This window comes from Babylonia areolata, chromosome 34, assembly GCF_041734735.1.
Source record: "Babylonia areolata isolate BAREFJ2019XMU chromosome 34, ASM4173473v1, whole genome shotgun sequence".
Taxonomy (NCBI): Eukaryota; Metazoa; Mollusca; class Gastropoda; order Neogastropoda; family Buccinidae; genus Babylonia; species Babylonia areolata.
Window position 1 is genome coordinate 23,890,005 of NC_134909.1, and position 26,027 is coordinate 23,916,031.

General features: G+C 45.1%; 1 protein-coding gene across 2 annotated transcripts in view; it reads left to right on the top strand.

Moving 5' to 3' along the window:
• Positions 1 to 26,027, top strand: part of LOC143277690 (fibrocystin-L-like) — a 132,119-nt gene that overhangs the window by 53,735 nt on the left and 52,357 nt on the right. For both annotated transcript variants that reach the window (XM_076582610.1, XM_076582611.1), the window contains 18 exons: positions 641 to 895; positions 1,794 to 1,918; positions 3,101 to 3,239; positions 4,708 to 4,894; positions 5,628 to 5,875; positions 7,476 to 7,664; positions 10,362 to 10,535; positions 11,605 to 11,834; positions 12,216 to 12,503; positions 13,182 to 13,268; positions 14,563 to 14,859; positions 14,981 to 15,572; positions 16,421 to 16,570; positions 17,251 to 17,422; positions 19,621 to 19,774; positions 21,402 to 21,561; positions 23,031 to 23,107; positions 25,466 to 25,693. In XM_076582610.1, the coding sequence (XP_076438725.1) occupies positions 641 to 895; positions 1,794 to 1,918; positions 3,101 to 3,239; positions 4,708 to 4,894; positions 5,628 to 5,875; positions 7,476 to 7,664; positions 10,362 to 10,535; positions 11,605 to 11,834; positions 12,216 to 12,503; positions 13,182 to 13,268; positions 14,563 to 14,859; positions 14,981 to 15,572; positions 16,421 to 16,570; positions 17,251 to 17,422; positions 19,621 to 19,774; positions 21,402 to 21,561; positions 23,031 to 23,107; positions 25,466 to 25,693 (3,752 nt within the window). The remainder of the gene's footprint in view (positions 1 to 640; positions 896 to 1,793; positions 1,919 to 3,100; positions 3,240 to 4,707; positions 4,895 to 5,627; positions 5,876 to 7,475; positions 7,665 to 10,361; positions 10,536 to 11,604; positions 11,835 to 12,215; positions 12,504 to 13,181; positions 13,269 to 14,562; positions 14,860 to 14,980; positions 15,573 to 16,420; positions 16,571 to 17,250; positions 17,423 to 19,620; positions 19,775 to 21,401; positions 21,562 to 23,030; positions 23,108 to 25,465; positions 25,694 to 26,027) is intronic.

Below are 26,027 nucleotides of genomic sequence, written 5' to 3' on the forward strand. Positions count from 1 at the left end.
CTTCCTAGGAACAGTTGAGGATGGGAGATGGAGGGGGAGACAGAAAAATAGATGAACAGACAACATTGCAGAATGGACGGGAAAACCATTTGAAGAGACCTACACAGTCCACTGGCGTGGAGGAATTTGGTGAACAGTTCTGGGCAGTGCCTCAGTGACTCTTCATGGAGAAGAAGAAAGAAGATGATGAAGAAGACTTAGCTTGTTGTTGGGATGTTTAAGGTGTATATTATTGTAGTTTGTACTTAGCCTGTTATCCATGGACTAATATTTTGTATTTCTTTTTATTACAACAGATTTCTCTGTGTGAAATTCGGGCTGCTCTCCCCAGGGAGAGCGCATCGCTACAGTACAGCGCCACCCTTTTTTTTTCTTTTTTCTTTTTTTTTCCCTGCGTGCAGTTTTATTTGTTTTTCCTATCGAAGATCGCAGAAGAAGAAGAAGAAGAAGAAGAAGAAGAAGAAGAAGAAGAAGAAGAAGAAGAAGAAGGAGGAGGAGGAGGAGGAGGAGGAGGAGAAGAAGAAGAAGAATCCCCAAAGTGGTCATTGACAAGGTAGTTCGCTTCATGCGCAGTTCTTCACTATGAGTGTAGTCGTTTGTTTACGGCATGACACAGCTGGCGTTTCATTGTGCCCGACAGGGGGTTTGGGCACATCGGTCACCGTCACGGGCACCGGTTTTGACGGCGCCAACGAGGAGGTCACCATAGGGGGCACTGCCTGCACGCTGACGTCATCCACCTCCACGTCACTGCAGTGCACGCTGTCCGTGGGACCCAACGGGCCCCAAGCTGTCTCGGTGCGCGTGCCCAGCAAAGGCCTGGCTTCCGGTTCTGTGACCTTCACCTTCACCTCCACTTTATCCTCCATCAGCCCCATTTTCGGCAGTATTCAAGGTGCACTTCTTGCTCCCGTCCTCTTTTTGTTCTTGTTCTTCTGTTTGTTCTTCTATTTGTTGTTCTTGGTGTTGTTGTTGTGCTTCTCCTCCTCCTCCTCCTCCTTCTTCTTCTCCTCCTCCTCCTCCTCCTCCTCCTCCTCCTTCTTCTTCTTCTTCTTCTTCTTCTTCTTCTTCTTCTTCTTCTTCTTCTTCTTCTTCTTCTTCTTCTTCTCTTCCTCCTCCTCCTCCTTCTTCTTCTCCCCCTCCTCCTCCTCCTTCTTCTTCTAGAGATTTGCTATTCGTCTGTTCCAATTTCAGACATGCAACAAAAGAGTTAACATTGTTCAACTCAATGTTATTCTTTCATCTTTGAATTTTACCAAGCGCCGTTTTCACATTTATGCGCTCATCAGATTATGTCATATCAGTTAATGTTGGACTGTTCTTTATATGCAAAACATATTTCAGTTTTGTGTACAGAAAGCTGTTGCGTTTTTTAAGACACGCCCCTTTTGTTCTGGAATGTTTATGACGCCAAGTAGTGAATGAAAACTGTTGGTTGTAAAATAAGATTCACTTTTGATACGAGGTGTCCAACGTTTCACACCATAGGTCAGGTCTGTCTTCAGGGGCCGCATTAATTTGAAAATGTAATAGCTTTCCAACACAGTCCCTGAAGGCAGACCTAAGGTATGAAATGTTGGATACCTCTCATTAAAGGTGGGTCTTTACAACAACAACAACAACAACAAAACAAAAAACAAACAAACAAACAAAAAACAAAAATTACAACCAACAGTTTTTACAAACTTTCTCCATTTTTTGTTTTCATAGACCCAGCAGTTATTATCTTTCATGTTATCGTCGTATGATGCCAGTTTTTGTGGACGATGCTTCATTGAAAATATCTTTTCCAGGCGGACTTCCCATCACTCTGATTGGACAGGGTTTTGCTTCCGGGGCCACTGTCACTGTAGGGGGCGCTTCCTGTGACGTCACTTCCGCTTCCGTGCTGGAGATGGTCTGCGTTGTGCCGGCTGAGGTGAGATACTGTACGGAGTAACTGTGTAAGTCTCTATGGAAAGAAATCAACAATACAAAATTATCTGTAGGGATATGTGTTGGCTGTCAACTTGATATTAGTAGCAAAAAAACCCAAACCAGGAGTGTTCTTTAACGTTATTTACACCTCTTCTTAATTAATGAATAAAGGCATTCTTTTTTGTCTTTGTTGTTGTTGTTGTTGTTGTTGCGAACTTTAACATTAAAACAGTTCTTTAACGTGCGAAACAATTACTAGCACATATTGTGACAACAGGAACACTGTACTTCCTTTAGATAGATAATTCACCAACTGCGGAAAGGATCATAACTTGAACTGGACATGTTTGTAGGTTCAAACCTCTGGTTGCAGGCCTGTGGCACTCCTAACCCACACACGTGGTTGTAGGCTCAAACCTCTGGTTGCAGGCCTGTGGCACTCCTAACCCACACACATGGTTGTAGGCTCAAACCTCTGGTTGCAGGCCTGTGGCACTCCAAACCCACACAAATGGTTGAAGGTTCAAACCTCTGGCTGCAGGCCTGTGGCAGTCCAAACCCACACACATGGTTGTAGGCTCAAACCTCTGGTTGCAGTCCTAATCCAAACACACACATGGTTGTAGGTTCAAACCTCTGGTTGAAGGCCTGTGGCAGTCCTAAGGTCCAACCTCTGGTTGCAGTCCTAACCCACACACATCTTTAATGGTTCAAACCTCCGGTTGCAAGCGTCTGGCAGTCCTAACCCGCCCCCCTTCCACCCCCCCCCCCCCACACACACACACATAATTGAAGGTTAAACCTCTGATTAAAGACCACTGGCAGTCCTACGCCACACTCATTGCCGATGGTTCAAACCTCTTTTTACAATCCTAAACCGCACACACATGGTTGAAGGTTCAAACCTCTGATTAAAGACCACTGGCAGTCCTACGCCACACTCATGGTTGAAGGTTCAAACCTCTGGTTGCAGGCATCTGGAAGTTCTAACGAACACACATGGTTGAGGGTTCAAACCTCTAATTGCAGTCCTAACCCCCACCCCCCACGACCCCCCTCACATACACACACACATACACACACACACACAGACACACACACACACACACACACATGGCTGAATGTTAAAACCTCCGGTCCCTAACCCACACACATAGTTGAAGGTTCAAACCTGTGGTTGCAGGCCTCTGGCAGTGCCGGAGCAGTGCCCGTGGTGGTCAGCCAAGGTTCCACCACACTTACCTCCCCTGTGGACTTCACCTACTCCTCCTCCCACACCCCCGTCATCTCCGCCATCTCCGTGACCTCCGTCAGTGCCTGGGGTGAGAAGGGGGAGGGGGTGGATAGGAGACACAGTCACACGCATGCACTTGCACACACACACACACACACACACACACATATATATATATATATATATATAGAGAGAGAGAGAGAGAGAGAGAGAGAGAGAGAGAGAGAGAGAGACAGACAGACAGACAGACAGACAGACAGACAGACAGACAGACAGAAACACACACACACACACACACACACACACACACACACACACACACACACACACACACGCCAAAAGCAAAAACAAAACAAAACAAAACAAACAAACAAACAAAAAAACAAAAAACAAAAAACATCCATCCCCAGATGGATTTTCGGCTTTTTTGATGTCCTGCTCACATTCACACACACACACACACACACACACACACACACACACACACACACACACACATTTACACATAAATTCACTCACACGCATGCACACACGTGTACACGCACACGCACCACACAGAAAGAAAGAGGAAGCGAGGGAGAGGGAGAGATATTTCATGAACAGCACTCTTAAAAAAAAAAAGAAAAAAAAAAAAAGTCTTCATTGTCATCGTCACTCCATCGTCGCGAACTTTGCATGCATGGGACCACGAATGCTCGACAGCAGACAACTGATCACCAAAAAGGCTGGCACTATGCATTGTTTCAGGTATGAACATTGCACTATGCATTGTTTAAGACATGAGCATTGCACCATGTATTGTTTCAGACATGAACCACACACCATGTATTGTTTCAGACATGAATCTTGCACTGTGCATTGTTTCAGACATGAACCTTGCACCATGTATTGTTTCAGACATGAACCCTGCACCATGTATTGTTTCAGACATGAACCTTGCACCATGTATTGTTTCAGACATGAACCTTGTACCATGCATTGTTTCAGACATGAACCTTGCACCATGCATTGTTTCAGACATGAACCTTGCACCATGTATTGTTTCAGACATGAACCTTGCTTTATGTGTTGTTTTAGACATAAACCTTGCAGAACGCATTGTTTCAGACATGAACCTTGCACTATGTATTGTTTCGGACATGAACCTTGTACTATGCATTGTTTCAGACATGAACCTTGCACCATGCATTGTTTCAGACATGAACCTTGCACCATGTATTGTTTCAGACATGAACCTTGCATATCGTATTGTTTCAGACTTGAACCTTGCACCATGTATAGTTTCAGACATGAACCTTGCACCATGTATTGTTTCAGACATGAACCTTACATATCGTATTGTTTTAACATGAACCTTGCTTTATGTATTGTTTCAGACATGAACCTTGCACTATGTATTGTTTTGGACATGAACCTTGTACTATGCATTGTTTCAGACATGAACCTTGCTTTATGTGTTGTTTCAGACATGAACCTTGCACTATGTGTTGTTTTGGACATGAACCTTGTACTATGCATTGTTTCAGACATTAACCTTACACGATGTATTGTTTCAGGCGGTGATAGCATCACTATCGACGGCAGCGGCTTTGGCAGCAGTGCTCCTGACGTCACTGTGAACGGAGAAGCTCTCGTGGTGACGTCACACAGCGACACCCAGTTGGAGGCGGAGTTCCCTCCCTTGCCTCCTGGCTCCTACCCTCTGCATGTCTTTGTTGAGGGGAAAGGGCTGGCTGACATCCGGTTGGTGTTTGCTAGTTTGTTTGTTTATTTATTTATTTATTTATTTATTTATTTACTCAAGCATACATTCTTTCATCTACTTATCTGCATCTAGGACAAAGGGCGTGCGGGCGTCAGGTTGATTTTTACTTATTTTCTATTATTTTATTTATTTATTTATTTATTTATTTATTCATTGGTATATTCATTCATTCATTCATTCATTTATCGGTTTAGTTATTCATTCATTTATCTATCTATCTATCTATCTACCATCAAAGACTATCTATCTATCTACCATCAAAGACTGTATGCGGATCTTTGTTCATCAGTAATTACAGTGGTCAAGGACTGTCAATCATCGATAGCTTGGGTCTTTAAAAAACAACAAACAAACAAACAAACAAACAAACAAAAAACCGATAGAATCAAACAGAACAGATTCATTCAGTGATTTAAAAAAAAAAGAAAGATGAAAAAACAAGGAGAAGAAGAGGAGACACCAAGAGATGGAGAGAGGTGTGGGGAGTAAGGGGTTAGGGGAGGTGTGTAGAAATTAGTAACAACGTCAAGTTTGATGTAGATAGATAGTAAATAATCGCGTTGTACTGAATTGTATTGTATTGTATTGTATTGTATTGCGTTGGACTGGGTTGCGTTGGACTGGGTTGGGTTGCTGTGTTGCATTGTGCGTGGTGTTGCTCTGCATTGCATTGCATCCCATCGCATTGCATTGTGCCTTCGCATGTTACAGAACCAACAGCATCTCCGACATCACGGTGACGCTAAAGGTGACGGGGCTCACCCCCACACGGGGTTCCCTGTACGGGGGAACCCTGCTCACCGTCACGGGGCAGGGCTTCGCATCCGACGCCTCTCTGATGGAGGTGAAGGTCGGGGAGCACGCATGCGCAGTGGACTTTTCCTCCAGCACGGAACTCACGTGCCTTGTGGACTACACCGGAAAGACACACAATGTCACCAACCAGGGAACTCACAAAGGTGTGTTGGGAACGTCTGTTTGTCTTGTGGTGTGTTGTGTTGTGCGGTGTTGTTTGGTGTTGTGTGGTGTGGTGTGTTGTGTTGTGGTGTGGTGTGGTGTGGTGTGGTGTGTTGTGTTGTGCTGTGGTGTGGTGTGGTGTGGTGTGTTGTGTTGTGTTGTGGTGTGGTGTGGTGTGGTGTGTTGCGTTGTGGTGTGTGGTGTTGTGGTGGATTTAGTGCAGCGTAGTGTCACGTAGTGTAATGTAGTGCAGTGCAGTGTAATGTATATATAGCTGCGCAGTAAAGTGTAGTGTATAGTAGTGTAGTATAAGGTTGTTCGGTGTAATGTCATATAGTGTAGTGTAGTGTAGTGTAGTGTGATGTAGTGTAGTGTGGTGTAGTGTAGTGTGGTGTAAGGTTGTGTAGTGTAGTGTTGTGTAGTGTATTGTAGTGTAGTGTGGTGTAGTGTGTGTAGTGAAGTGTAGAGTACGCAGTGCACAGCAGTGTCGTTTAGTGTTGTGCAGCATAGTGCAGTGGAGTGTATTGATCTGTTGTCCATTGCAGTGTCTTGCAGTTCAGTGAAGTGAACTCTTGTGAAGTGTATCGTATTGCAATGTAGCGCACTGCTGTGGATCGCATATTGTTGTGTTATGTTGTGTCGTGTGGTGTGGTGTGTCGTGGGTTTATTTGTGTCATGTTGTGTCATGTCGTGTCGTGTGTTGTGGGTTTATTTGTATCATGTGTCGTGTCGTGTCGTGTCGTGTGTTGTGTTGTTGGCTTATTTGTGTTGAGTGTCATGTCGTGTCGTGTGTTGTGTTGTGGGTTTATTTGTGTCATGTCGTGTCGTGTTGTGTCGTGTGTTGTGGGGTTATTTGTGTCATGTCGTGTCGTGTTGTGTCGTGTGTTGTGGGGTTATTTGTGTCATGTCGTGTCGTGTCGTGTCGTGTGTTGTGGCTTTATTTGTGTTGAGTGTCATGCCGTGTCGTGCCGTGTGTTGTGGGGTTATTTGTGTCATGTCGTGTCGTGTCGTGTGTTGTGGGTTTATTTGTGTTGAGTGTCATGCGGTGTCGTGCCGTGTGTTGTGGGGTTATTTGTATCATGTCGTGTCGTGTCGTGTGTTGTGGGTTTATTTGTGTTGAGTGTCGTGTCGTGTCGTGTCGTGTCGTGCCGTGTGTTGTGGGGTTATTTGTATCATGTCGTGTCGTGTTGTGGGTTGTGGGTTTATTTGTGTTGAGTGTCGTGTCGTGTCGTGTCGTGTCGTGTGTTGTGGGTTTATTTGTGTCGTGTCGTGTCGTGTCGTGTCGTGTCGTGTCGTGTGTTGTGTTGTGGGTTTATTTGTGTTGAGTGTCGTGTCGTGTCGTGTGTTGTGGGTTTATTTGTGTCATGTCGTGTCGTGTTGTGTCGTGTCGTGTGTTTTGTCGTGGATTTATTTGTGTTGAGTGTCATGTCGTGTCGTGTCGTGCATAATTCCCCTTTCTTACAAAATTTATTATTAAAAAAAACAAAAAAACAAACAAAACAAAACAAAAAAAACAAAACAAAACAAAAAAAAAAAAAAACACACACAAAAACACAAACATTCATTAACAAGTACTTTACCGTTCCTCCCCTCTTTCCCCAGACTACGGCACTGGTTACGCCTACGACCCCAAACAGCTGTCAATCAGTGAGGGAGACTGCGTGAGGTGGGTGTGGACCACGCCCTCTTTCGTCAGCGGCATTGCTTACGGCGTCTACCAGACGGCCAACGATACTGCCAAGGTCACCTTGACTGACGGCTTCGCTTCGCCGGGCGCCAGCAGTGCTAATGGTAAGACGTCGGCGTCATTCGCCTATTTCACGATTCGCCTATCGCTAAATTGATGATCACAAAAAGACCACTGAAGATTTCCGTGCTTACATGACTAACATGAGGCGCGTCACACGCTCTTGAAGTTGACTGGCTCTCCGACATAGGTTTAACAAAGGCGATTGAGAGAAAAAGGCCATACTAAATAGCAGGCTTCTTTCTTTCTTTCTTTTTTTTCTCTCGATTTTTTGCTTCATATTTTGGTTTTCTTATTGTGTATATGATGGTATTCCATTGTACAGTGTTTAGTTGTAGCAATGGAGACAATCAGCTGAAGAAATGGAGGACAGCCACATGTTTGCTGCTTTTGTCCACGTCGATCACGAAATGAGCCCAGGGTGCTTTGTGCTGTGCGTGTATTTCCGTTCATTGTTCACGAGTACAAGACGATTGTTGACCCATCAAATCCTGTTCCTGAACATTATAATGAAAGTTTTCTGATTCAACTTGACAGACATGGAAAACTCTCTGATTCAGCTTGTTTACACTTTTTGTTAATAAGTGATTTTTATTATTATTATTATTATTATTATTATTATTTTTTTTTTTTTTTTTTTTTTTTTACTATTTGCGTTTGGGGTAAATGCACATTCAGTTTTGGCGTGTGTGCGCTGTACAGTGCTGTATCTCTAGTATGTTTCTTCTTCTCCTTCTTCTTCTTCTTCTTCTTCTTCATCTCTTCGTCCAAATATATGTCTTATGCATGTCTTATGTCTAATGGCCATTGGGCATAATTGTGAGTACAATATCAGATACAATACATATTTGTATTAGTAACATCAACTATGTAAACTTTTCATGTCCTCCCACGGGGTTTCCTGAATCAATAAACACGCATTGTCTTGTATTCACTTCTCATTGTGTTGTCGCTGGTCCTACAGAGCACACATGTTTGGTGCATATCTGTTATGCATATGTGGGTGTATGTGTGAATGTGTGTCTTCATGTTTTACATTTATTTGCTTATTTATCATCATTGTTGTCTTATTTATTTATTTATTATTATTATAATTATTATTATTATTATTAGTAGTAGTAGTAGTAGTAGTAGTAGTAGTAGTACCTTTTTATATTATAATTATTATTTATTTATTTATTTATTTATTTATGTAAGCTTATCTATTATTTATTCACCTTTTTCTTTTCTCCCAAGGCCTGACTAAGCGCGTTGGGTTACGCTGCTGATCAGGCATCTGCTTGGCAGATGTGGTGTAGCGTATATGGATTTGTCCGAACGCAGTGACGCCTCCTTGAGCTACTGAAACTGAAAGTACAGAGCACACACGTGACGCAATACCAAGGCCAAACTACAGAGCACACAAGTGACGCAATACCAAGGCCAAACTACAGAGCACACACGTGACGCAATACCAAGGCCAAACTACAGAGCACACACGTGACGCAATACCAAGGCCAAACTACAGAGCACACACGTGACGCAATACCAAGGCCAAACTACAGAGCACACACGTGACGCAATACCAAGGCCAAACTACAGAGCACACACGTGACGCAATACCAAGGCCAAACTACAGAGCACACAAGTGACGCAATACCAAGGCCAAACTACAGAGCACACACGTGACGCAATACCAAGGCCAAACTACAGAGCACACAAGTGACGCAATACCAAGGCCAAACTACAGAGCACACAAGTGACGCAATACCAAGGCCAAACTACAGAGCACACAAGTGACGCAACACCAAGGCCAAACTACAGAGCACACAAGTGACGCAATACCAAGGCCAAACTACAGAGCACACAAGTGACGCAATACCAAGGCCAAACTACAGAGCACACAAGTGACGCAACACCAAGGCCAAACTACAGAGCACACAAGTGACGCAATACCAAGGCCAAACTACAGAGCACACACGTGACGCAATACCAAGGCCAAACTACAGAGCACACACGTGACGCAATACCAAGGCCAAACTACAGAGCACACACGTGACGCAATACCAAGGCCAAACTACAGAGCACACACGTGACGCAATACCAAGGCCAAACTACAGACTGGTGACTTGGAGACCGTGGGCCGGCTTGCATGAGGCGATTTGTGCAGCGCTAAGTTTTCTTAGAGTTAAGAATGTTCCTAAGTATGTGGAGTTTACCGTGGAGTTGGGAACAGTCTTAACGATAAGCAAACTTAGCGCTGCTAAGCTCGCTCATGCAACCTACCCCTGTTCTTCTAGTTCAGTCAGAACTCAGCTAGGTGACAGCCTTTCGCTGATAATTAGGCGCATTGATCAGCAGCAGTTACGTGATTACAAAAGTCGCTCACGTTTTTGTGTTGTTGTTTTTTTGTTTTTTTTTCCAGTCCTTGTGAAACATCCTGCCTTGTGGTTTAAGATACTACTCCCAGTCCATTCCCAGCTTGAAAACCAACTTCAATACTCATCTGTACAAAACTGCCATGGATTAAATGTATGATTGTATGTGTTCATGTACATATGAAGTTTGTTATGTGTGTTGTATTCAGCATGTCCTTTTTGATGCATTAGCTTGTCGTACTTTGTAACCAATCTGACATAGTTGGACTTCATGTCCTGATGGACTGCGTAACACGCTTGCATTTGAACTATTGTATTAGAGGTCAGAGCAAAATCTTATTATAATTAGATGCTGTATGAATACACAATTATGATCATATTCAGGGCAGTACGAGTTCTGCTTCAACGTGGCTGGGGACTATTTCTACTGGAGTGGCTACGTCAACTCCCCCTACAACTCCATCTACCTCCGAGGTCAGGTCACCGTGACCGCACGGACGTCCTCGATTGTAGATCTTCAGGTCAAGGCCGGCGGTATGGAGGCCAAGTATGACACAGGTCGGTTTTGACACATACACTGACACACAGAGAGACACAGACACACACACACACACACACACACACACACACACTCTCTCTCTCTCTCTCTCTCTCTCTCTCTCTTCACACACACACACACACACACACACACACACACACACACACACACACACGAATATCCTGAAGATGCTACTGAATTAATTAAGATGGACCTTTACATGTAGTTTCAAAGGCAGTCATCTTGTCTGAAACGTCCTGTCACTGTCGGAATCGACACTGCATTCAGTCGATAATTTGCGATAACATATTATTGCTAGGAGGCGAAGGAGGCCGCTAAATTTCGTTCAGAGAAATATGTATGCATGGGCTTCATCACTAACCGGAGATGAAAGTTAGAAAAATTGATGGATCTGTTTTATGATCGTAAACCAATGAAATGTTGATGGGCATGACTGCTTACGATAGAAATGCTTCGTTTTCCAGCACACATTTTGTGTCTTGACATGCACCCTGGTCTTTGATGATGAGCAAAAGTCTCACACGTGAGCCCCGAAGGCTTCAGCTCTTGTTTTCATTTCTGTTCTTGTTGGGGGTTTCTTTCCTAGAAAGAGAAAGTGTGCATCGCTTCTGCTGCGGGCATGGAAGTCTCCCGATATACATCTCTCTCTCTGTCTCTCTGTCTCTGTCTCTGTCTCTGTCTCTCTCTCTCTCTCTCTCTCTCTCTCTCTCTCTATATATATATATATATATATATATATGCATTCATATTGTGTGTGTGTGTGTGTGTGTGTGTGTGGTGGTGGTGGTGTGTGTGTGTGTGTGTGTGTGTGTGTGTGTGAGAGAGAGAGAGAGAGAGAGAGAGAGAGAGAGAGTGTGTGTGTGTGTGTGTGTAATATGTTGTTAAATTTGTACGGTTGGTTAAGTAGCATCATCTTTATTTCCTATTTGAACTTGTATTGCTAGCTTAAAACCTCACTAGGTTGTTTTTAATTCAAAGGTGTGTGAGTGTGTATCGCATCAACGACCTGTAGTATTGTCAAGTAGGATTGGGTGTGACGAGCCAAGGGAAACAACCCAATGTGTGCAGGTGCCAGTAGCTCCCCCTCCACTCACGGGTCCTGCAGTGGTGACGTCAGTCTGATTTCGGGCTGCACCCCCACAGTGAACCCTGTGGCCACTGACGTCAGCAAGTTCCAGTTTGCCCTTCACGAGTGCGCCACTCCTTACGTCACCTCCATCAGCAACACCAGCGCCACCACCGAGGATACCATCACCTTTGGGGGGCAGGGCTTTGGGGGCACGAACTGCCAAAATGAGGTGAGTTTTATATTTTGTGGTGGTGGTTGTGGTTGGTTTGTGTGTTGAGGTGGGTGGGAGGTTGGGTGTAGGTGTGTGTGTGTGTGTGTGTGTGTGTGTGTGTGTGTGTGTGTGTGTATGCACTGTCGGGTGTGTGATTGCTGACGCTATCATCATCACTATCACTGTTATCATCATCATCATTGTCGCCATTGTCTCCTCCATACCCAGATCACCTATGTGGGAGTGTCGGAAGCGTGGTGATGTCACCACCATCATCATCATCATCATCATCACTGTCATTATCATCACTGTTATCATCATCATCATCATCGTTATCATCATTGTCATCATCATCATTATTCCTGTTGTTATCATCACTGTCATCATCACCATCCCCAGATCACCTACGCGGGAGTGTCTGGGGGCGTGGTCACGGCCAGCTCTGACAGCCAGGTGTCGTTCAGCATCAGCGAGCAGGGCCCGCCCCCTGTGGGCGTGCTGGAGCAGTTCCAGGTGCGCGTGGGGAACCGAGGCCACGCCCTGATGGCCCTGACTCTAGACGGCTCCAGGCGCCTGGCGCTGCTGCCCGTCATCAGTGACATGGACCCCGTCCTGGGCTCCCTGGCTGGGGGAACCCTGCTCACCTTCACCGGCAGTGGGTTCGCCCCCAGCACCGCTGACGTCACCGTGAGTGTTGATTTGATTTCATTTGATTTGATTTGATTTCATTTGATATGGATACGTATGTACCGCCAACAGAGGGTTCGCCTCCAGCACCGCTGACGTCACCGGCAGTGTTCTCTGCTCGTTCTGCTTGTTTCTGGGCGTTCTTGTCCTCATCCTCTTTCACTGCAAATGGCTGTGGTGTGTGTGGTGTGTAGTCAGATTCGTCATTGGTACGGAGGAAGATGCAGCGTATTTGTATTTGTATTTCTTTTTATCACAACACATTTCTCTATCTGAAATTCGGGCTGCTCTGCCCAGGGACAGCACGTCGCTACACTACAGCGCCACCCATTTTTTTTGGTATTTTTTCCTGCGTGCAGTTTTATTTGTTTTTCCTACCAAAGTGGATTTTTCTACAGAATTTTGCCAAGAACAACCCTTTTGTTGCCGTGGGTTTTTTTACGTGCGCTAAGTGCATGCTGCACACGGCACCTCGGTTTATCGTCTCATCCGAATGACTAGCGTCCAGACCACCACTCAAGGTCTAGTGGAGGGGGAGAAAATATCGGCGGCTGAGCCGTGATTCGAAGCAGTGCGCTCAGATTCTCTCGCTTCCTAGGCGGACGCGTCACCTCTAGGCCATCACATTGTATTTCTTTCATCTTTTTTTTTTTTTTTTTTTTTTTTCGTTTTGTACAGGTGACTATTGATGGTTACAGCTGTGTAGTTCAGTCCGCCACGACAACAGAGGTGACGTGTTTGACGCCTTCAAGTTCATCCGCCAAGGTATGGGCCACCTTCCTCACGTAACATTAAAAAGAGAGTTCTACGTGTACATAGATATCAACTGTGTGCACTGTTTTCTGAAAGAAACAAAGCAATATTGATAACACTTAAATGCATTTGTCTTTACTATTCGTATTTCTTTTCAACGAATCTTTGTTCACTGATAGGGAATCTTTTTTTTTTCTCTCTTTTTTTTTCTTCTTTTTTTTTTTGTCTATTGTGATGAAAAATGATTGTATGTGTATTCTGTCTGCCTGCTCATCTGGGCCGTTTGTATTTGTTTACTTTTTTTTTTTTTTTACATCACTCATTTTATTTCAGACGGTGTGTGTCAAAGCCGTTGATGTATAATGTTTCAATGCACCCAAAGGCTGCAGGTGGTGATAGTCTCTAAACAATTCCCTGCTACAGAACCAGATCATGTCGAACACGTCCTTTCTCTGTCCAGGCTTTTTCTGCATGGATCTCACTCCTGTTTCCTGTTCAGCTTACAGTTTCTTGCCCTTCTTTCAAAAACTATGTGAAAATTCACTACTTTCCAGCCATTCTAATCAGTAAATAACCTCCTATCTTCACTTTTATGTTTTAGTCAAGTTTTTTTTATTTAAAAAAAAAAAATTTCTATTAATTTTGCTACTTTCGAACGTGCACATGTTCGTATGCCTTCAGCGGCCAAGATGTACTTGTGTGTGTGTGTGTGTGTGTGTGTGTGTGTGTGTGTGCATCTTGTGTGGAGTGGGTGTAGGTTTGTGGGTTGGAGTTGGTGCTGGAGGATTTATGCATTCAGGTGTATTCGTATGTTTTTAGTGTGCATGTGTCATTGTCTTGTTCAATGTACACGCCCGGGGCTTTTGAATCATTGGATTAGGCATACCAAATGCCCTTTCATTATATTATTTTTTATTACAATCATTATTGCTTACAGTTGGGCCAACAGCAAAGTGAGAGCTGTATGATCAATGGTTTCTCCATTGCAGTGGGAAGTCATTTACAGCTTAGTTTTTTGTGAAGGACTATAACTCAACTAGGCGGCAAGGTTGCACTGGCTCTTAGTGCTGCAGCCTTGGGGGTTAGTTGGCCTTTGGGAACCATCCCCACGCCGACTGTCCGAAAACCTTCTTGGCTGAGAGTGTGGGGATGTAACTTGGGCAAGACACTCTCCACTGTGATCAAATTCTTGCCCTGATAGTCGGGACAGCAGCTGCCTCCTCTGCTGTTCTGATGGTCATAGTAGGATATGACTGACTATCACACATTGAATAAACCTCTTGCCTTGCCTTGCCTTGCCTTGCAGACCGCGGCGGTAGAAGTGACCACCTACCACAACAGTCGGCCTTTCGTCGCGGACTGCCGCGCCTCCCAGTGCTCCTTCCAGTACGCCCAGAGCGCCACGCCCACCCTCTCCGCCGTCACCCCCTCCACCATCTCCTCCCCCTCCACCACCCTCACCCTCACCGGCTCGGGCTTCGGGAGCAGCACCGCTGACGTCACGGTGACGCTGGGAGGGGCGGCGTGCAGCGTGAGCGGCGTGAGCGACACGCAGATTGTGTGTTCCACTGTGCACGTACCGGCTGGAGATCACGTGCCGCAGGTAATGAAATGTAAATGTCACACACACACACGCACACACACACACACACACACACACACACACACACACACACACACGGTGACTGTCAGGACAGCTGACTCAAGCTTTAACCCCCCTACAGGTGACGGTGACGGGTCAAGGCCTGGCATCAGCCGACAGTTCCCAGGCCGTCACCAGTGAAGCCCTGCTCTCCTCCCTGTCCCCCTCCCAAGGCAGCACGCACGGCGGCACCGTCCTCACGCTCAACGGCCACGGCTTCACCTCCCCTTCCACCGTCACCGTCGGCGGTGACGCCTGCAACGTGACGTCAGAGACCGCCACCGTCATCCAGTGCGTCACGCAGGCGCACGCGGCGGATGACGTCACAGTGGCGGTGACGTCGAACGGCGTCGCTTTCCCCACGGACAACTTCAGCTTCTCGGCCGCCGCCACCCCGCTAGTGTCGAGCGTGACTCCCGCTCAGGGTCAGGCCGGGGACAGCGTGGTGGTGGCCGGCAGCGGATTCTCCTCCGTTCCCGGGGAGAACGTCGTTCTGATTGGCGGAGTGGCCGCCACCGTCAGCGCGGCCAGCGCCACCTCCCTGACCTTGACCCTGGGCAGTCAGGTCACGGGCACTTTCCCCGTGGTCGTGGACGTCAGCGGCGCTGGCTTGTCCAACGATGACGTCACATTTGAGTACACGCTGGGCAGTGTCAGCATCAGCCCCACCACCGGTCAGTGTGTGACCCTGTCAGGGGTCAGTGTGTGATCCACTGAGGGTCAGTGTGTGACCCTGTCAGGGGTCAGTGTGTGATACACAAAGGGTCAGTGTGTGACCCTGTCAGGGGTCAGTGTGTGATACACTGAGGGTCAGTGTGTGACCCTGTCAGGGGTTAGTGTATGACCCTGTCAGGGGTTAGTGTTTGATACACTGAGGGTCAGTGTGTGTGTGTGACCCTTCAAGAGTCAGTGTGTGTGTGACCCTGCAAGGGTCAGTGTGTGTGTGATCTACTGAGGGTCAGTGTGTGTGTGACCCTTCAAGGATCAGTGTATGACCCCACCATGGGTCAGTACCGGTGATGTCTGTATGTCTGATGACGGATGATGTACATGTGATGACGGATGCTGCACGCATAATTACATATGATGTGTGAATGGTGACGGATGGTGACGAATGACGTGAGCATAATATCGGATGATGCGTGATGACGGGTGATACATGACAACGGGTGATGTATGAAGACGGACAATGTATGCATGACAACGCATGGTGCATGATGACGTATGATACATGACGACGGACGATGCATGATGACGTGTGATACATGACGACGGACGATGCATGATGACGTATGATACATGACGTCGGACGATGCATGATGACGTATGATACATGACGACGGACGATGCATGATGACGTATGATACATGACGTCGGACGATGCATGATGACGTATGATACATGACGTCGGACGATGCATGATGACGTATGATACATGACGTCGGACGATGCATGATGGCGGACTACACATAACGACGGATGACGACGCATGATGACGTGTGCAATGAATGACGCATTGCAGGCACCACGGCCGGAGGGCAGACCCTGACAGTGACTGGCAGTGGCTTTCTGCCTGGCGGCACTGACGTCACAATATGTGGGCAGTCCTGTGCTCCCCAGGCCGGCTCCGTCACTGCCACTCAGCTCCTCTGCCTCACGCCGCCCAGCTCTGGTCAGTCGGTTGGAGGAAATAGGGGTGTGGGGTGGGGGTGGGGTGGGGATGGGTTGGTTGATGGAATGGTAGGGTGCGTGGTGGCCTGGGTTGGTTTGTTAGAGTGTGTGTGTGTGTGTGGCTGTGTGTGTGTGAGGGGGGGAAGGGAGGGGGTGTTGCTTGGGAGTATCCGTGCATTGGTGCGTGCATGAGTGGTTGTTGCAGATCCCTCTTCCTTCCTTCCTTCCCTTTATCATTTCTACCTTCCTCACACCCCTTTCCTCTTCCTTCCTTCTTTCCTTCTTCCTTCCCTTATTCCTTCCTTTCTTTTATCATTTCTACCTTCCTCACACCCCTTTCCCCTTTCTTTCCTTCCTTCTTCTTTTATCATTTCTACCTTCCTCCTTTCCCCTTTCTTCCTTTCTTTCTTCCTTTCTTCCTTCCTTCCCTTATTCCTTCCTTTCTTTATCATTTCTACCTTCCTCACACCCCTTTTCCTTTTCTACCTACCTTCCCCCCTTCCTTTCTTCCTTCCATCCTTCTATCCTTCCTGCCTTCCCTTCTCCCGTTCCTTTATCATTTCTACCCTCCTCAGAACCCTTTCCATTCCTTCCTTCCTTCCTTCCTCTCATCCTTCAATCCATCCTATTCCCCTTCTCCCTTCCTTCCTTTTATCATACATTGTTACCTCTCTTCTGCAGCGTCCACACTGACGACGTGTGACGTGGATGTGTCCGTGAACTCCGTGACCCAGACTGCGGGCAGTCAGTACACGTACGACCCCAGCATCACCCCTGACATCACAGGGGTCAGCCCCGCACGTGGGGGCACTGCCGGGGGCACCTTGCTGACCATCACTGGATCTGGCTTCGGGTGAGGGGCTGGGGGTTGGGTTCTGGTCTTTTGTTTGTGTTTGTTAAGGTATATTTTGATGTCGTTATTGTGACCGTCACTGTGGGGTATGTTCTTTGTTAATGTACATGTTTTGTCGTTACTGTGACCGTCACTGTGGGGTATGTTCTTTTTAATGTAGACCGTCACTGTGGGGTATGTTCTCTGTTAATGTACATGTATTGTCGGTATTGTGACCGTCATTGGATCTGACTTCTAGTGAGGGGCTGGTGGCTGGGTTATATTCTTTGTTGATCTGTTAGTTTCGTTACTGTGACCGTCAGTGGATCTGTTTTGTAGTGAGGGATTGGTTGTGGGTTGTCTTCTTTATTTTTCTATTAATGTTCTTATTGTGCCTAAACGCGGATCTCGTTTTGAATGAGGGACTGGTGGCTGGGGTACGTCCTGTGACTATCAGTTAATGCAAATGCACGTGGAACACTCTTGTGCCGTATTTTTTGCGTTCGTGCGAAAATTGCATGCAAAGGGAAAAAAGCTCTCCACCCAGCTACAGACCGAAATTACTCGACAGTCTTGACTGAAATCGTGACGCCGGTACAATGAAGAGCAAGCCGGTAAAACATGTGTACCGGAAATGAGAATACCGAATGCAGCCCTGTTGCCGTGGAAGAGGAGGCGGGAAGAGAAGTGTTGATTTTTGCTTTAAATAATCTTTAATTATTCAACAATACACATGATTACAATGCAATGAATGACAAAAGAGCATCAACTAGCTTAAAGCTTATACTGTGCTCTCAACGTTGCACTTCAATTTTATCATGACGGCTGATGAACCATATTATGACTTGTATCAAATAACATTCATAAACAGTAAGTAATGAAATAATGAAATAAAACAAATAAACAAACAGTACATAATGTAGTAAAATAATGCTAATATCAATATTAACATGAGATTAAATTTATTATCACCAAAGTAATTGGCCTAATAGAAGAAAAACACGAAGAAGAAGAAGAAGATTTTTGAGGTAGCAGCAGTGTGCTTACAACAACATGATCAAGAACCTTCCCTCTGTCTACCTGTCTTCCCCCAACTCACCATTCATCCCACCCCCTCTTCTCCTGAGCGGTGACACTCAAATGCAAAAACCGATACTGTAACATAATTTTTATTAAATTATTAATGCATACAATTACCAGTGTGTGTGAAGGGAGATTAAACAAAATTTGCCATCATCATCATCATCATCATAACCACCATCATCATCACCATCATCACCATCACCATCATCATCATCACCATAGCCATCATCATCATCATCACCATCATCATCATCATCGCCATCATCATCATCATCATCACCATCATCACCATCACCATCATCGTCACCATCACCATCATCATCATCGCCATCACCATCATCATCACCATTACCATCATCACCACCACCATCATCATCATCATTATCATCATCATCATCACCATCATCATCAAGAAATTTGGAGTTGAATATTTCTTCAACAAATACACGTGGCTGACAATAGAACAGTTTGCTCAAGTGACGGGCCTGGCAGAAGGAGATTTCATCAAACACTGCCTCAGCCGTGAAGGCATCTGCCCAAAGATAGTTAGAATTCACATGTAAAGTCACCACCATCACCATCACCATCATCACCATCACCATCACCATCATCACCACCACCATCATCATCATCATTATCATCATCATCACCATCATCATCAAGAAATTTGGAGTTGAATATTTCTTCAACAAATACACGTGGCTGACAATGGAACAGTTTGCTCAAGTGACGGGCCTGGTAGAAGGAGATTTCATCAAACACTGCCTCAGCCGTGAAGGCCTCTGCCCAGAATTCACATGTAAAGTCAAACTTTTTCCTGGCGAAGTTCGTGCGAAAATTCGTTTCTATGAATTTTTACACAATGACAAAAAGGTCGTTGCGAATTTTTTGTCAGTGTGATGTAAAAAAAAAAAAAAAAAAAAAAAGAAATCGCAGTGAAGTCCATGCTAAATTCGGGTGTATGATTTTTTACAAAATGACCAAAATGTTAATACAATTTTTTTTCATTTTTCTTTCAGCGCAAAGTTCACTTGCAGATTTCGCAAACCGATTTTTCGGGGTTCCTGGAATTTCATGTCTGGTTTTTTATTTTATTTTATTTTATTTTATTTTATTTTATTTTCAATCCCGCACAGCACTTCCACGGGCGCGGTGTTAGTGGGAGTGGGCGGGGCCACGTGTGACGTGCAGACAGTGAACGACACGCAGATCACGTGCACCACCAACAGCGCCACCTCGGGGGATTACCTGGTGGACGTCAACGTCAATGGAGCGGGCAGCGCCGTGCAGGTCAGACTTCGTTTTGTGACCCTCCCGGGTCACCCCACCGCCCCCTACCTGCCATTATCAGTTCACGTTGTTAGAAGCCCAGTTGCTAAAGGAAGCCAAACCACTTTCCTTCTCCTTGATTCGGGGTTCTCGTTTTGGTTTGCTGCCTTATCTCCGTTGTGTCAGTCCACTCTTAGCATCCTGAATTATTGCACCTATCAGCCACATTTCTATGGTTTGTGGGACGAAAAATGACCCCCCCCCCACACACACACACGAACACAAACTTACACACACGCAAACACAGACACAGACACACACACACACACACACACACACACACACACACACACACACACACACACTTAGAACACTGAACACTGAAATGTTTAATTAATGTCATTAGCGGAAAAGCTCTAGTGACATAGCAGCATAGTTGGTACTAATCAGAACAAAATGTTGCAAAACATAAAATGGAACAGAAAGGGAAAAAAAAACAGAATTGAAATAACATAAGCTAATAAGAGATTTGCGACACTTTGGCACTTTGTCATTTGCTAAAAACACATGTGACATGGGGGAAATGTGCCTTTTTTTCAGTCGCTCGTCTCTAAGGTTTGGACGATACACAGAAAACAAAGTACATATAAATCATATAATGAATATTTACGTATGTAACATCGACACACATCATATCAATACAAACACACACTAAAGTAGATATGAATCATGAAGTAATTAATTATGCCTCAACATCAAAACCCAAACACATCATACAATTACAATGTTGAGATTGACCATCCAAATGTAGCCACACACACTTAGAGAGACAGAGAGACAGACAAACACAGACAGAGAGACAGCTTCGCGAACAGCCGAAACATCATGCTACAGACTGAGAGGTCTGTTCACTATACATAATATGGATCCAAACATGCTGTTCTTTACTTAGGATTTCACCGCCAACTTGACTCCGTCTCCCATCCACATGCATACATTTGTATTTGTATTTGTGTTTCTTTTTATCACATCGGATTTCTCTGTATGAAATTCGGGCTGCTCTCCCCAAGGAGAGCGCGTCGCTACACAACAGCGCCACCCATTTTTTTTTTTTTCCTGCGTGTAGTTTTATTTGTTTTTCCTATACATATATCATAATACAGTGTGTGTGTGTGTGTGTGTGTGTGTGTGTGTGTGTGTCTGTGTGTATGTGCATGCATGTGAGTGTCCGTGCGTGCGTGTGTGTGTGAGTGTGTGTGTGTGTGTGTGTACGCGCGCGCATTCGTCTGGGTTTTTTTTTTTTTTTTTTTTATTATGTATAGTGTTTGGTTGGGGTGACAATGTTCGCATGGAATGGTGTTAGAGATTTTTACATGGTTGTGATTTTAGTGAAGAGTGATTCCTTAATGTTACATTTTATTCATGTAATGTGCCTTGAGGATTATTGTATTTTTATGAAAAGCACAATATAAAGAAACATTATTATTATTATTATTATTATTATTATTATTATTATTATTATTATTATTATTATTATTATTATTATCATCATCATCATCATCATCATCAATCATCATTATCATTTTAATTATTTTTTTTTTATCATATTATTATTATTATTATTATTATTATTATTATTAACTTTCAGACGAGCGCCAACTTCCAGTTCATCGACGTGTGGAGCTCCCCCTTCACGTGGGGAGGTAACCCTCCCCCTGTGGCCGGTGACATGGTAGTTGTGCCCCCTGGTCAGATCTTGCTCCTGGACGAAAACACAGAGCGACTCGCTATGCTGCTGATTCAGGGAGGTAAGTGTGTGTGTGTGTGTGTGTGTGTGTGTGTGTGTGTGTGTGTGTGTGTGTGTGTGTGTGTGTGTGTACTTGGTAAGTGTGGAGTCTCTGTATACCCTTATTTTGTTGTTGTTGTTTGTTTTAAAACACATTCTGCTTCAGGTAGGAGTTAATAACGTACCATGATTACTACCCTGTGGACCACTGGTCCGAGTACTCTCGTACCAGAACACAATTTGTATTTCGTTCATTTTTATGTGTATTTGACTGTGTTTTCATGTCTGTGAAGCTGCATGTTTGGTGTGTGTCTGTTGTGCATGTGTGGGTGTATGTGTGGATGTGTGTCTCCATGTTTTGCATTTATTTGCTTATTTATCATCGTTGTTGTCTTTTTTATTTATTTATTTATTTATTTATTATTGTTACTACTACTTCTACTACTACTACGTTTTTATATTATAATTATTTATTTATCTATTTATGTACGCTTATAGCTGACTTCATCAAGTTTTTTGCGCCTTATACATATTATTAGTAGTGGTAGTAGTTGTTTTGTTGCTGTTGTTTTTTTCTCAAGGCCTGACTAAGCACGTTGGGTTACGCTGCTGGTCAGACATGTGCTTGGCAGATGTGGTGTAGCGTATATGGATTTGTCCGAACGCAGTGACGCCTCCTTGAGCTACTGAAAACCGAAACTCATCCTTGCTTGGAACAGTTTACGGATTACGGAAGCATGAAAGCGAAGCTTGGTTTGACCGATTGAATCAATAATTCTCCACCCATTTTCGCTGTTTTGTTGAGCCACCCTGTTTTTTGCTGCAGTGGTGTCGTGCAGTGCTGGTCCTTGGGAGTTGTCTCTGGCATGTAGCTGTGGGGAAGAATGAGTTAAGATAAAGTTGCGGTGATTTTTTTGTTTTTTTTTTTTTTTTTTGGTCAGAATACCTGGACACCACATGGGCTAATGTTTCTTGGAGTAATTCCATTCTTCCCCTCGGTTGCCTGACTAATGATTGTTTTGTTTTGTTTTTCTCCCCCCTCCTCTCTCTCTCTCTCTCTCTCTCTCTCTGTGTTGATGATGTTTGATACAGCTCTTTTTTTTTTTTTGTACACAATCCAGACATAAGTTCGTGTGCAGAAAACGTAAATTAAATGAAATATGTTACTTTTACCGTGTAATATCCTATTCTTGAGTCCAGACACTGTATCTCCTTCGACTGGCAATGACGTGTTGCAACTGCAGTCTGCATGTTAGACTGATATATTGTAATGGAGTCCCGTTTGTATTATGCTCCGTTTATTATCTTCTCCATACATTTATGTACTAGTGTGGGGGTGGGGTGTGTGGGTGTGTGATGTGTCTGCGTGTGTGGTGTGCGTGAGTGTGTTTCGTGTGTGTTGTGTGCGCACTATTTCATGTGTGTAGGCTTACTTGTGTGAATGGCATACATTGCATCAAAATATCATTCCCCTGTTATTTGTTTTACCAGGTAAACTGGTGTTTGACGAGAAGGATCTGGAACTTCACGCTGACAACATCCTCATCACCAATGGGGGAACGCTGCAGGTCAGTTGGGATTTTAACATATTCATCACCAGTGGGGGAACGCTACAGGTCAGTTGGGATTTTAACATTTTCATCACCAATGGGGGAACGCTACAGGTCAGTTGGGATTTTAACATTTTCATCACCAATGGGGGAACGCTACAGGTCAGTTGGGATTTTAACATATTCATCACCAATGGGGGAACGGTACAGGTCAGTTGGGATTTTAACATTTTCATCACCAATGGGGGAACGCTACAGGTCAGTTGGGAGTTTAACATTTTCATCACCAGTGGGGGAACGCTACATGTCAGTTGGGAGTTTAACATTTTCATCACCAATGGGGGAACGCTACATGTCAGTTGGGAGTTTAACATATTCATCACCAGTGGGGGAACGCTGCAGGTCAGTTGGGATTTTAACATTTTCATCACCAGTGGGGGAACGCTACAGGTCAGTTGGGATTTTAACATATTCATCACCAGTGGGGGAACGCTACAGGTCAGTTGGGATTTTAACATATTCATCACCAGTGGGGGAACGCTACAGGTCAGTTTGGCTTTAACATTTTCATCCACACACACCACATCAGAGAGACAGAGAGAGAGAACTCCTGGAAGTCAGAACTTTAAATTTACTCCAGGATTTATATATTTCTGCATGGTCTGGTGGTGGTGGTGGTGGTGGTGGTGTGTGGTTGTGTGTGTGTGTGTGTGTGTGTGTGTGTGTGTGTGTGAATGTATTATGATTTTCATCACGCATTAACTTTCGAAGATTTTTTTTTCAACTAATAGCAACAAAAACATCATGTTTACGGCTTTAAAAAATACATACATAAATGTATTAAATATGTATTCCACGTGTTAAGATAAAGAAATGTTATTACATAATTATGTTGGAAATTTACCCCCTCTACCCCCTTCCACACTTCCCCCATGTAACCAGATGTATGCCTATGGTCAAAGGACATTAACTCATTGAGGCAACTCTTGGGGCAGATGACTCCGTGTCTGTAAGACCTTCAATACATGTTGTATGAGAATCCATGTAATTCATTCATTCATCGTGTAAACCCTTACAGGTAGCACACAGTCTTTGTTCCTTGTTCTTGATTAAGTCCCTAAAACAACATACGAGGAGTTGACTTTCGAATGTAAATTGGAAATTTTAAGTTGTGCAAATAACTCCGTATTTGTGAAGTGTTTTGAGCCAGGTCTCTGACTGATGACAGGCGGTATGTTAGTGTCCATATCAATCAATCATCAGTCTAACAGCACCCACCCCACCACTAAGACTCTCACCATCTTGTTGCCGCGATATATGACTATCTATATCAATATATCAGTCAGTCAAACGGCAACCTCCCCCACGACCAAGGCTCTTACCGTTTTGTTGCCGCACTATACAAGTACCCTTATAATCCATTCGCTCATTCATTCACTTTCTAAACCCTTACAGGCAGCACAGTCTTTGTTCCTGGTTCTTTGTTCACCTGAGATTAACGTTGCCAGTGCCCGCCAGGTGTTTGTTCTGTTTTCAACATAGACTAACGTTGCCGCTGTACACCAGGTGTTTGTTCCTGGTTCTTTGTTCACCCGAGACTAACGTTGCCGGTGCCCAGCAACCACCCCACCACTAAGACTCTCACCATCTTGTTGCATTCATTCATACATTCATCTTGGAAACCCATACAGGCAGAACACAGTATTTGTTCCTCGTTCTTTGTTCACCTGAGACAAACATTGCCGCTGCCCGCCAGGCAACACAGTCTTTGTTCACCTGGTTCTGTGTTCACCTGGCTCTGCGTTCACCTGGTTCTGCGTTAACCTGAGACTAACGTTGCCGCTGCCCACCAGGTGTTTGTTCTGTGTTCACCTGAGACTAACGTGATGACCGTCTCTTAAAAATTCCCTCCTACAGAACCAGATCATATGGAAAACGCAGTTTCTCTTTCCTGGCTTCTTCCGCATGGAACTCACTCCTGTTTCCTGTCACTCCTGCTGTTTCTGGCCCTTCTTACAAAACCTCTTTGAAAACTCATTTATTTCCAGCCATTCAAATCAGTAAATAACTCCTTGTCTTCACTTTTATGTTTTAATCAAGTGTTTTTTTTTCTGTTTTTTTTTTCTGTTTTCACTATTTCTAAAACGTACACGTGTTCATGTGCCTTGAACGATCAGGATGTGCACGCAAACGTGTGGTTGTGGGTTTGTGGGGTGGAGTTGGAACGGGATGATCTGTGCATGCGGGTGTATTTGTGTGTTTTTAGCATGCACACGTCATTGCATTTTTTTTTATTGTAAACTTCCAGGGTTTTTGTATCATTAGATTGGGCGTACCAAATGTCCTTTTATCATGAACGTTGCCGGTGCCCGCCAGGTGGGGACGGAGAGCGAGCCATTCCCCGAGCAGTACACGGCCATCATCAAGCTGTATGGCCACCAGCGGTCCCGGGAACTGCCCATCTACGGCACCAAGATGCTGGCCCTGAGGGACGGCACCCTGGACCTCCACGGACGTCCCACCCCCGTCACGTGGACAGAGCTGTCCGTCACGGCCACTGCAGGCAGCACCCAGCTGTCCCTCACCACACCTGTCAACTGGAAGGTGGGCTGGGGGGTAGGGGGTGTTTGGGGTGGGTGGGCACGGGTCACCCCTGAGGTTCCTCAGTGTGATTCCACACCTGGACTTGTGTACTGCAGGGGGATGAGAGATGTAGGGGAGGTGTGGGGATCGGGGGTTGGGTGGGGGGCAGGTCCTCCCTGTGACTCCACACCTGGACTGGTGTTCTGCAGGGGGATGGGGGCGTGGGGGGGTGGGTGGTGGAGGGGACACAGGTCCTGCCTGTGACTCCACACCTGGACTGGTGTTCTGCAGGGGGTTGGGGGTGGAGGGGACACAGGTCCTCCCTGTGACTCCACACCTGGACTGGTGTTCTGCA